The 12,594-nt window shown below is 36.7% G+C and overlaps 2 protein-coding genes across 3 annotated transcripts; both read left to right on the top strand.

Annotated features, from left to right (window-relative positions):
- Nucleotides 1–6: 6 nt before the first annotated feature.
- Nucleotides 7–6,053, top strand: LOC125204143. Its single transcript, XM_048102708.1, has 10 exons — nt 7–682; nt 998–2,170; nt 2,279–3,418; nt 3,578–3,619; nt 4,232–4,308; nt 4,568–4,652; nt 4,740–4,823; nt 4,934–5,035; nt 5,112–5,210; nt 5,548–6,053. The coding sequence occupies exons 1-10, from the start codon at nt 251–253 to the stop codon at nt 5,677–5,679; spliced, it is 3,366 nt and encodes a 1,121-aa protein (XP_047958665.1). The 5' UTR covers nt 7–250; the 3' UTR covers nt 5,680–6,053.
- Nucleotides 6,054–10,111: 4,058 nt separating this feature from the next.
- On the top strand, nt 10,112–12,430 carry LOC125204144 (probable inactive heme oxygenase 2, chloroplastic). 2 transcript variants are annotated; one of them, XM_048102709.1, is made up of 4 exons: nt 10,112–10,813; nt 10,957–11,180; nt 11,846–11,971; nt 12,084–12,430. In XM_048102709.1, the coding sequence occupies exons 1-4, from the start codon at nt 10,249–10,251 to the stop codon at nt 12,174–12,176; spliced, it is 1,008 nt and encodes a 335-aa protein (XP_047958666.1). In that variant the 5' UTR covers nt 10,112–10,248; the 3' UTR covers nt 12,177–12,430. The 2 variants fall into 2 exon arrangements, with proteins under 2 accessions (XP_047958666.1, XP_047958667.1); XM_048102710.1 differs by having other exon boundaries at nt 10,116–10,813; nt 11,864–11,971.
- The last annotated feature ends 164 nt before the right edge of the window (nt 12,431–12,594 follow it).

Raw genomic sequence — 12,594 nt, 5'->3', positions numbered from 1 at the left:
CCGCGTCTCCACCTCTTCCTCCTCCGGCGATCCCAATGCCCCCTCCGCGCCCCTCTCCAATCTCAGGAATTCCCCAAATTCCCCATCCCCTCCCGTCCTCCACCACGATCACCGCCCATCCCTCATCCCCCACGTCCCCTCCGCCTTCCTATCTAAGAGGAACTCCTTAATTGCCGCCTTCTCCGCCGCAACACTCCTCGCCGCCTACGCCGCCGCGCAGTCGAAGGACGCCTCTGTTTCCGATAGGTCAATGTATGCGGACTTAGGGAAAACGATCGAGAATTCGAATGAATCGATTGACAGGATTGTGAATAGGACTAGGCAGATGGGCGTGGCCGCGTCCGTGCTGTGGCAGTCGTTGAGGTCGGTGATGTCCTCGGCCAACCATGAGGTTAGGGCGGGGTTCGAGCTCCGGGTGGCCGCGTTGATAGCTGACATTGTGGCGGCCAGCGATAGCCGAAGGGTGGCGATTGTTGGTGCGGGCGGTGGTGCCGTAGTTGACTGGCTGCTGGAAACTGTTGCTGGGGCTAAGGACGGAAATGGAACTCAGGCTGAATCGGCCAGGGCGTTGGCGTACTTGATTGCTGACCCCAGTGTGTGCGAGGCTGTTTTGGGACGGCCCCAAGCAGTTCCCAATCTGTTGAGGTTCATTTTCTCTGCTAAACCTAAGCGATCAAAGAAAGTGAGCTGCTACTTTCGTTTTTAATTAATGTTTATATCTTCGTTGTTAAGCTGCTAATGCTAATGTATGCTTTTGGGTTACTAAATTTGCTTTTGTTTGATATGAACAAATATTCGTTGACCAATCCTGCAGGGTAGGACCATTAGTTGAGTGGAAGTCCTTGATCTAATAAATGTTTTACTATTGGTTGTGTTTATATGGAAAATGTTGGAATACTGGAGTCCGTGGGAGAATAACATAGTGTGTTATGAGTAATTATTGTGATGGCATACTGGAGTGTCTTTATATTTATACATTGTTCTTGTGTTGGAGCAGCGATCTAAGCGTAGTTCATTTGATGTATCTGATAAAGGCAAGAGTATGCTTATAGCAGCAATCATGGATGTTGTCACATCCAACTGTGATAATGTAGAGAAATTATCACTCAAGCCCTTGCTGCCAAAAAATGCTGAAATGAGAGATATTGCAGCAGCTATACAAGTAATTGAAGAGGGCGGCATGCATTGGGACGAACAACATGTAGATGACGACGATGATGATGATGATGATGATGATGACGGTGGAACAGGTATGAAGGGTATTGGAATTAAGGTTCTTGGAGGTACTACAGTTTTGGGGCTTTCTGGAAATGGTGGATATGCTGATGTGGATCATTCTGATTCCTACAACTCAAGGACGGCAAGAGCTGGGCCTACAAATCAATTATTCAACAAAATGAATGACAGCCCTTTTTTTCAAGGAAAGTTGTCATCTGTAGTAGTTCCTGGACTTTGGGATGATTTAGACTGTGAACATGTGGCAGTTCCTTTTGCTGCATGGGCGCTAGCAACCTGGGCAATGGCATCTGAAGTCAATCGCACTCACATTCAAGAACTGGATCGAGATGGGCATGCAGTTATGAGTGCATTGGTGGCGCCTGAGAGATCAGTAAAATGGCATGGGAGTTGGTTGGTGTTGTTGCTTTTAGAAGACCGAAGCTTGCCTCTAAATAACTCCATTTCAGATTGGAGTTCTAGTCTTCTTTCTACTATCTCTCAGGCTAGCCAAACGCAGGACTTGCCTTTGGCTCAAGTGGCTTTATCTGCTTTATTGGTTACTATTCAGAGAAGCTCTCAAGCTCAGGAAATAGTGATGGAGAAAGGTCTTCATTCAATGAGAGAGGCAGCTAAGAAAACTGTGAAGCATAAATCTATCCAAGAATCATTGGCAAAAGCCCTCGAACTAATTAGCTCTAGGGAACTGCATATGTCTCTAGAAGAGACACAAAAGTGGTCACCTATTCTACTTTCTTGGATATTTGGGAAGACCTCCTCTGACATAATTCGTTCATCTGCCATACATATTCTTTCACATATTCTTGAAGACTATGGTCCATCCTCTATTCCAATTTCTCAGGGATGGCTGACCATCTTACTAACAGATGCTCTCAGGCTCAGGAAGCAAAATTTGGCAAATGGAAGTTCTCAGTTTTCGAATGATAAAGTGAAGGTCAGTTGGTGAAGTTCATCTTATGAATTTAAATACTTTGTTTCTGGCTGAATATGTTTTAGTAGTCATTTCTCTCAGTACTTCTCACGATTCTATTGGAATATGCAGACACAAATTGATCAAGCAAATGTTGTTTCTGCAATCCAGATTGCCAGTCAGTTATCAAGTGCGGTTGTTAATTTAGCAGGAACTCAACTGGGGACACCCAATGAGAGTGATGACACATTTCCACTTGCGGACCTTCTCTCCCTTGAACCCTTTATAGGATCATTTAAAAATCTTAAGAAAGACAAAGCACAAAAAATTACTGCTGCAGATTCTGCTCATGCTACACTAAAAGGCATTAAAGGACTGACCGAAATTTGTGCTGATGATGCTCTGTGCCAGAACAAAATAGCTGACCTTGGTGTTTTATGCTTACTTCGGCGCTTTCTACTAGAAGATGATTACGAGCAACTAGCTGCAATTGAAGCATATGATGCATCACGAGCTCTCGAGGCGCAAGAGTGGTTTCCATCTTCCTCTGATGATTCTTCCGAGGTTGATGATCCTTCAAACTTACGTGTTCCAGCTACGGCTCACATGAGGAGGCATGCAGCTCGTTTGCTTTCCATTCTGTCCGTTCTTCCGAAAGTGCAGAAAGCAATTGTAGCTGATGAAACTTGGTGTAAATGGCTTGATGAATGTGCTAGAGGACAACTTCCTGGTTGCAATGATCTTAAAATTCAGAGTTATGCTAGGGCAACCCTATTGAATGCATTTTGTAGTGATCAAAACAGTGGGAAGTCAGAAAATGATGGTGTAACTGAAACCAGTTCTAAGAACAAAAGACAGCATTGCCCTCAATATGCTGACATGATATTTTTAATCAGACCTGAATTATCTCATTGGAAGTGTATGGAAAAGGGATCACTGAATCCTGTTGATGGTCCAATAGTCGATGATGAGTTTGCAGAGAAGGAAAATAGGCTGTCACAAAGAGGTTCAGGGGATGATAATCCTCCTGCTTCTACTTCTGGGTCTCGAAGCTTCTCGAACAGGGATTTTCCTCCACTTGATATTGTCTTCGTGCATGGCCTCCGTGGTGGTCCCTTTAAAACTTGGCGGGTATCCGAAGACAAGTCATCAACAAAGTCTGGCCTTGTTGAGAAGATTGACGAAGAAGCTGGAAAACAAGGAACTTTTTGGCCTGGTGAATGGCTTGCAGCTGACTTTCCTCATGCTCGGTTGTTTAGTCTCAAATACAAGGTTACTTTGATTCAAGATTCTTTGTTTATTAGTTGGCTTAGAATTTGCAGCATATCTCTATCTTAACTGCCAAAATTTTGGGGCTATTTAACTATCACGTTAAGAGGTAGTGAGTTTCTATCTTTTCAGCATCTAATACTCTTCACATGTAAAATGCAGACAAATCTTACACAGTGGTCTGGAGCTAGTCTACCTTTGCAGGTTAGTGGTCAATGTGTAATATGTCAAATATACTCACTCTGTCCCACATTTGGAGTCACTTATTGTTATGGCTCGGATTTTAAGAAAGAGTTGAAGTGTATAATAAATGAAGTGAGATGGTGGAGTGTGTAATAAATGAAGTGAGGTGGTAGAGTGTGTAATAAATGAAGTGAGATGGTGGAGTTGGTTGAAGGTGGGTCCCTTTTGACTTTTGATTTTTGTTTTGATTTATTTTAACGTAGATAATGGCATTTTTATGTAATTTTGATGAAGAATGGGGTAAAATTGTATGACCAAATATGGAAAATTCTAAAAGTGACTCTTAAACTGGGACGGACTTTTATGGCAAAAAGTGACTCTTAATCTGGGACGGAGGGAGTATTTGGTTATTTGACCAATACATAATTCCTCTTCCCTTTTCAAATCTTTGTTGTGTGTATTGGATCGACCATTGGTAGACCTCTACTTTGCTACAGTCACATTTCTCACAGTGACAACTGTGAATGTTACAACACCAACATAGGTTTTTTAGTTCTTCTATTTAGCCTGATTGCGCTCTGATGCAAATATGAACTTTAAGTAAATTCCTTTCTTAATTCATTTCTCTTGCAGGAAGTCAGTTCAATGCTTCTTGAGAAACTTGTTGCTGCAGGCATTGGGGATCGACCTGTCATATTTGTGACTCATAGGTGAGAGTGCATTTTAATTCTTTGAGTCCTAACTGTGCTAATTAATTTTGAAATTATAAAATACTAGTACTTGATTTGTTCCTTCAAGAAATATTGCTTTATTTTCTTCCATAATATACAGAAACGAAAAAAGTGAATTAGTATTTTCATTTTAACTTCTACCTTGTAGCTTTCAGATAATATTTAGCTATGTTATTTCCCTTATTTTGTTGCATGCGAAATGAAACATAAATATGACATTATAGCATTTCTTCTGCAGCATGGGTGGCCTGGTTGTCAAGCAGATGTTACACCAAGCAATGGCAGAAAACAATGATAATTTTGTAAACAATACTGTGGGAATTGTAAGTTTCTATTTGATTGGACAAAGTTGTATGTATAGTCATACCACGTTGAAGACATATGCATTATTGTACTTGTATGTTTCTCAGGTTTTCTATAGCTGCCCCCATTTTGGCAGCAAGCTAGCGGACATGCCTTGGCGCATGGGTCTTGTCTTACGACCTGCACCAAGTGTTAGTTTTTTACTTCCGATTTTTTTGTAGTCTTTCATCTTAAATGTACCTGTTGTACATTTTGAAAACAGTGAGATCTCATAAATGTTAGTTTTATCTATCATGGCCAGATCGGAGAGTTAAGAAGTGGGTCACCTAGGTTAACTGAGCTCAATGATTTTGTTCGTCGACTTTACAAGAAAAAGCTAATTGACGTCCTCAGTTTTTGTGAGGTGATCTCTGAACCTCTATTTCAGTTTTTCTAGAAAAGTTTTTGTTAACGAATCTGACATCTGTTGGCTTTGGCAGACAAAGGTAACCCCAATTGTTGAGGGTTATGGAGGCTGGGCCTTTCGTATGGAAATTGTACCGATGGAATCTGCATATCCTGGATTTGGTGAACTTGTAGTAAGTTTTTCAGTCCTTCATTTGATTGTTGCCATTGTGTTATTTTACTTACTGCAATGTTTTTGATAAGTATGCATGTTAAGTATGCCACTAAAGCTTGCAGTTCTGTTGTCAGTTTTCTTTATGATGCCACACACATTTCTTTTAGATATTATAATACCAAAAAAGGCATGCTATTTCAACAGTAATAGATCTTGTAGTGGCTGTTTAATCTCCGTTGTTAGGGGCAGTTTAGGTAAATTGATGAAAATGAAGAAGTCATTCTCTTGCAGACAGTTTTTGCCTTATAGGGCAATATTTTAGAAACACCAATTCAATTTGTTGTGTTCTTGGACAGGTTTTGGATTCGACAGACCATGTAAATTCTTGCAAACCGCTAAGCAGGGCTGATCCATCCTATAAAGATACACTGGAGTTTCTGAAAAAGCTGAAATTGCATTATAGCTCAGAGGATTCTGTTCATAAGTAGATAAGTATATAACTTACTCAGCATCCAGTGTAATGCAATCGATGTTATCAAGTGCAGAGCCTCAACATATCTGTTTTATGAGATCTTATCAAATATTAAGCTTATGGTGGCGATGCTGTTACAGCGCAGATGAAGAAACCATCGACTGGGAATATTTTGTGTAGACATTTTAGAGCTAGAGTTACTTGATGATTCTTTCTGTAGATTGCAGAATTGTGTCATTTGTAGTAATATAATGCTGAAAATATGTGAGTTTTAGAATAGGCGCAACTACTGTAGGATCATAGTTCATCACCTCTCAACAATAACATGTTATGTAACTGAGACACTGTAATTCTTTTGAGGGAATGAAATGAATGGATACTATAAATAAATGGCTCTCCATGTTATCCACAAATATGGCTACACTACTACCTCTGTCTCATGGTATTTGCAATTTTTTTTTTTTTTGTCTCTCCCAAACTAAGTGCACTATTTATATTTAATATAAGAATTATGGTATTTAATTATAAGATATTATAATTAATTAAGTATTCTCTTATTATACTTAAAATATTAATTTAATTATACCGACTACTAAAAATAAGTATTTAGTAGCATGAGATAGAGGGAATACTATACAAGTTGTGGTTCGTAGTGGTTTTATTAGGGCTTGATTTCTTTAAACTGGGTGCACCTAGGCCTGCTTCACCGGTTCTCCGGTTCTCGGGTACTCGGTACCAGAATCGGAACCGGTCGGGTAATTGAGGAACCGGGAACCGAAAAAACCGGTTCCGGTTCCAGTTCCGGTTCTTATGCTTTTGAAAATTCCGGTTCCGGTTCTACCCGGAACCGAATAATATATCAATTTTAGATATTATAAAATTTAAATATAAATTAAAATAATAAACTAAGCATATTTCATTTGTTTTATTATTCATAAAATATTTTTGATTATCCTATTAGCAAAAGTGATTATTGCCTTTGCGGAAAGAAAGTATTACTTTTTGTGATCAATCTTCAATTTTTCGCACCTTTTATTAGATCAAAATTATTTGTTGATTCGCTCCTATGATAACTCAAATATAATTGAAATTTTTTAAAAATAACTCATAATTAATTAAGATTTTTTTATTATAAAAAATCAAGTTTAAACTGAAAGATTAAATGTATTAATATATCGATTTTTTTCTAAAATCAAAATAGAGTAATTAAGATTTTGGTCTTTTGAATATTATTGCCTTATTAGAATATTGGTTTCGTATTTTGTTGTGTATAGATTGTAATTTTTAGTGTTAGATTTTTTTAGTAATTTATTAAATGATTGTTTTAGGTATTTAACTATTGGTTGATGCATATTGTTATCTTGTTGATTTGCATTTTTTGTATTTTTTGTGTTTATTTGGACTTTTAGGTATTAATTATTTTAGGTATTTATTGAATTATAGTGTTAAGGTATTGGAATATTAGATTATGAATATTGTTATTTTGATGATTTGTATTTATTTGAATTTTTCGGTATTAATTGTTATATTTCTATATGTTGAATTATTTAAAAAAAATTAAAATTGAAACTACAAATCGGTTCCGGTTCGGAACCGGAACCGATCGGTTCTTATCCGGCCGGTTCGCCGGATCCGATTCCGGTTCCGGTTCCCAAATTTATGATAATTTGTAACCGGGTACCCGGTCAACCGGACCGAGTAGAACCGGAACCGGCCGAATAAGCAGGCCTAGGTGCACCCCTTTTTTCATGGGCTACAAGCCTACAAGTCTTCAAAAATAAAACCGTATTGAAATACTATTAGTGTAACATGTTCGATTCAATGAGCTTAGAGCATTCCCAATGGGTTCCCTTAAAACTCCCTTATTTCTCCCTTATTTCTGCCACATCAGCGCCACATCAGCACCATAATTTATCCCCAGTTTTTAGCCAACTTTTAGCCAACTGCTCCAATGGTTTCTCCCTTATTTCTCCCTTATTTCTCCCTAACTCAACATTTCATTTTTACAAATTTAGCCGTTAAAAATAAAAAAACGTCGAATTATCGCCGAATCGCGCCCACAGTGGGCGGCGATGATTCGGCGATTTTTCGGCGATGAATCGCCGGATGGCGTTAAATCGGGAGAAAAATCGCCGATTTTTCGCCGAATTCCTTTCATTGGTCGGCGAAAACTCGGCGATTTTCGGCGAAAAGTCGCCGAGTTTTCGCCGACGCCATTGGGAGTGCTCTTAGAGTCCAACAGCCCGACAATGAAATTGCTAGCAATTGGACAATTCAATCAATCGTCTTCAACAGTATTTTTACTAGACAAATAACAAATTTACCACACGTCCAAAAGTTTGGTTATTATTGAACAATTAGTATCAACCCCCGTGCGTTGCACGACCTATTGAATTTTCTCATACAAAATTGAAAATATAAATTAAATAAACTATGATAAAATAAATAGAATTATATAGAGGTTTTAAATCACTAATCCAGTTCAAACCAATGGCACCAATTAAGAAGCAATCTTGATTATGTTATTAATAATTTTTTGCAATGTTGAAAAATCAAAATAGCTTTTCATGATTGTCTTGAAATATTGAAATTTTAATGTAATAATGTTGAAATTAATTATATATATTGTTCATCTATCCATTTAATTACTAATCATACAACATTCAATAATTTCACTAATACAAAATTGATTAACAACATAAATTAGTCAATTCCATTAATAAAAAAATAATCAGAATGCAACCAAGAAATGAAAAAATTCAATGAAAAATAGAATTCAAAATTATTTATGCTCATCCAACTCTGCCCCATCGCCCATTGGCCACCATCTATCTCCAATATCCTTCATCTTCTCCGCTCATCGTCTCCAACACTTTCATCATCCTGCATCGACACCATCTTCTTAGTCACGCCAATTTATTCTTACATGTAGATAAGAACTTCAAACAAAAGTCAACTACAGACTCTATATTGCAAATTCGAGAAATATTTTCATTCATGAATAATGCGAACAACATTTGTACTATAAAATTCATAAAGTACTTACCAATTTCAAAATCAAATTTGGCAAGGTGAATGCTTCCATGATTTCAACCCTTGATTGATAAAGTTATGGTAGATTGTAGATCACTAAGAGAGATTAATTCCATGTCTATGGTTTCAACACATAACAACAAATATTAGTAATATAATATTCACACTTAAAGAATGTGTAAAATGAAGAAATATAAAAAGATACTATTGATAAAGAGCAAGAACCATACCGGAAACAAATTCGTTTTGCAGAAAATTTAGTGATGGAATAGATTCTTCATAAAGGTAATGAGAAAGTGAGTACTAAGCTAGTGAATGACACACACATATATATATATATATATATAGACAAAAATTATAGAGAAGTTATAGTGTGTTAAAATTTATATTAAATTATGATTAACACAATTCCAAATAGTGTGTAATAATGTGGCGGTTACTATGTATAATTAAATATTGAGATTAAATCATACTAATTATTAAAAATTTGTAACTGCCCAAAATTTATAAACCGTTATGAAGAAAACTTCCACAACATTTTTAGCACTCTAATTAGTGTCACAGTCTATCGTATGAATGAAATATAATTAAATGAATTAATTCAAATAATAATTTGTATAATTGGTGATTAAATTGTAACAGTCATATTCATAAATTGAATTAATTTTTTGATAGACCAACCAAAATATCTACATTTTACAAAACAATCCAAAGCTTATAAATATTTGCAATTAAGATCAAAACTCGGCTTTTATATATGTATAGATAATATAAATTGTGCTTAAGATGCAAAAACACGCTAATGGTTTGAATTTGAATTTGAATTTGTTAAAATATGTGTTTCAATAGTAAAAGAAGATTTTGTTGTTACCATCATTCTAGCAAGTTCTCGAGAGTCGAAAGCATGATCTCTTAGTACTTAAATGGAAAAAGTCTTTATATTTATATTTATATTTATATTCATAGAATGCACATATATGGTAAAATTTTGGAATAGTACTAAATAATGTCTTTTAGACTTGAACACTTAGATCGTGAAATATCAATTGCTTGTTAATTCCTACTCTGAACTCTCCACAGTCTCCAAAAAATAATTTCGCTTTGTTATTTTAATGCCTATAAAAAATAGTCTTAGTTCAAAAATGCTTTTCACTTATATTTTACGTAGTAATTTATTTATTTAAAAATGCAAGCTTTCAGATATTGATGGTGAAAAATGTGTTGACTTTTACTAAAAGAGGAAAATGACTCTATTATTATGGAATGTACTAAAATAACAAAATGACTCTATTATTATGGAACGGAGGGAGTAAGTAGTAAAATGTAAAAGAAATAAAAACACAGATTTTGTAAAATCATAAAAACTAAAAAGCATGATTGATTCCATGGCAATGGCATGTGAGCAATTCAATCAACAAATTTAGAAGGTGTATAATCTTCGTTGTTCAAAGTTGAAACTATTAGTTCAACAGTTGAACCAGAAGAATTGAAATCGTTTGCAAATTCACAAAACTGCAACAGTGAGCAAATAATAGAACAGATAAAAGCAGAAATGGCATACGTTTCTCCTCTAATAAACCCTTCAGCATCACTGAATTTCATCAAAACCACAAGCACGCTGCTGTTGATAAAACCCTACGTCGCACCAAAATTCTTCACACTCCACACAAATCCTTTTGCCCTGAATTGCACAAAATTCACCTCGCTCGCCGCAGCTTCCGAAACAGAAAGCGACTACGACACCGATGGAATTGAATACTCGGACGACGAAGAAGCGCCGCCGCCAAATGGACAGTCTCCGTCTCCGGTGAAACAGCGCCGGCGCCGTTACAGGAAGAAGTACCCGGGCGAGGATAATGGCATCACCGAGGAGATGCGGTTCGTGGCCATGAAACTCAGAAACAACGGGAAATCAAAGAGCCGGAGAGCTTCTGCTGCTGCTGTTGTTAGTGAAGACCTAGAAATTGAGAGTGACAAAGAGAAAGAGGGAAACAACGGTGATGAGATTAATGAGACGTGGCAGCCGAGTATTGAGGGGTTTATGAAGTTTTTGGTGGACAGCAGACTGGTTTTCAGCACGGTTGAGCGCATTGTTGATGAGTCTACTGACGTTTCTTGTGAGAATTCTTCTATTTCTACTTGTTTTTGTTGAAATTTAAGTATGAACTTGCTTGCATTTCTTGTGTTTATGAACTGTTTTATCTGGAAAAATTTGGGTGGTTGGTGAAGGGTGCTGATTTCATGGCTTTGGTTGTGACAGATGTTTACTTTAGGAGGACTGGTTTGGAAAGGTCAGATTGCATTTTAAGGGATTTAGAATGGTTAAGGGAGCAAGGTCATGAGATTCCAGAACCTAGCAATCCAGGAGTCAACTACGTGAAATATTTGGAGGATCTTGCGGACAAGAGTCCGCCGTTGTTCCTCTGCCACTTCTACAACATCTATTTCTCACACATAGCCGGGGGACAAGTGATATCTAGACAGGTATCATGAGGCCTGGTTCGTTTGATGTCTTTCATGTACTAATGCTGAAAATCATAATGCTTTGCTTTTGGCTGTATATACATGTTGATTCCTCTTCAGCACTGGCATTTCTTTCCATCTCCATTAGTGAATTATTCTTAATATTCTGAGTTAGATGATTGACCCTGAAATATGTCTGTTTTTCTCAATGCTGCTTAATAACTAAGTTTAGCCAGAAAGGAAAAAGGGAATATAGAAAACTATGTTTAAGTACTGCATTAAAAAATCTCCGACTTTTTATAAACAGCAGTTCCCTTGTAGGCCAATCATGGTACGGTATAATTCTTAGATATGTTTGAACTCGAATGCCTTGAGAGTTCAACATAGTAATTGCTATGATGATTGCAAGCAGCCAATTGATTTGGCCGTTCATGAAATCCTGGCCTTCTGCAGATACTAATATTTTGCAGGGACATGCAGACAATTTGTAGTATTTAAAAATCCGGATATGTGTGATGCCTTAACTCGAACTCGATTAGGATATTATCTGCTTCTGACTTCTGTATTCTATTAGCCATAATGTAAATATTCAGGTTTCGGGCGTGTTGCTTCAAATCTTCATGTTATAAATGTTTGAAAATGTGTTTGTTTACATATGTAATTCTTGTTGCCTGTTCTTATTCTAGATTCAAACTCGTTACCAGGTCTCAGATATGCTCTTTGATGGGAGAGAACTGGAGATCTATAAATGGGATGGAGATGCAGAAGAGTTGTTGAAAGGTGTTCGTGAGAAGCTTAACGCGCTTGGAGAGGTAAATTTCCTTATGAATTAGCAATTTATTTTTCTGATAGCCCGGGGCAGGGATGGATGATGCATTGTCAAATGATGCCATGTCTTTATTATATTTTATAACTATGTTTCAGCATTGGTCAAGGGATGAGAAAACCAGGTGCCTAAGAGAAACAACCAAAGCATTTCGGTTCCTGGGCCAGATAGTACGGCTGATCATACTTTAAACCAATGCTTATTATACACCAAACTTGAGTGGCCAAAAGTTGGTTTCTTTTAGCAACAAGATGTTTGTTGCAGTAGTGGTTTTGTTGGTTGGTCTAGGGATTTTGGTATTTAATCAAAATCAATTAAGTGTTATCTAGGGACTAGGTTACATCAACAAAGCTATCATCTAGGGATTTTGGTATTCAATCGAAATCAAGTATTATAGAATTTTCCCAACATGTTGATTTGTCTATAACAGTATCATATTTCTTCAGATTCCTTTTTGTTTTAGTTGCACAAAAGAGACAACATAATTCATTAATACTAACAGTATTATGCAATTATTACTACAGATGCATATAAAAAACATTAACTAGTACATTTAATCATTTGAATTTATGTAAACATATCTACGTTAAATAATTTTTTTGGTAATTT

The sequence above is a fragment of the Salvia hispanica genome, chromosome 2, assembly GCF_023119035.1.
Source record: "Salvia hispanica cultivar TCC Black 2014 chromosome 2, UniMelb_Shisp_WGS_1.0, whole genome shotgun sequence".
Taxonomy (NCBI): domain Eukaryota; kingdom Viridiplantae; phylum Streptophyta; class Magnoliopsida; order Lamiales; family Lamiaceae; genus Salvia; species Salvia hispanica.
Note: the sequence above shows the minus strand (reverse complement) of the source record. Positions and strands in the feature narration are given on the sequence as shown.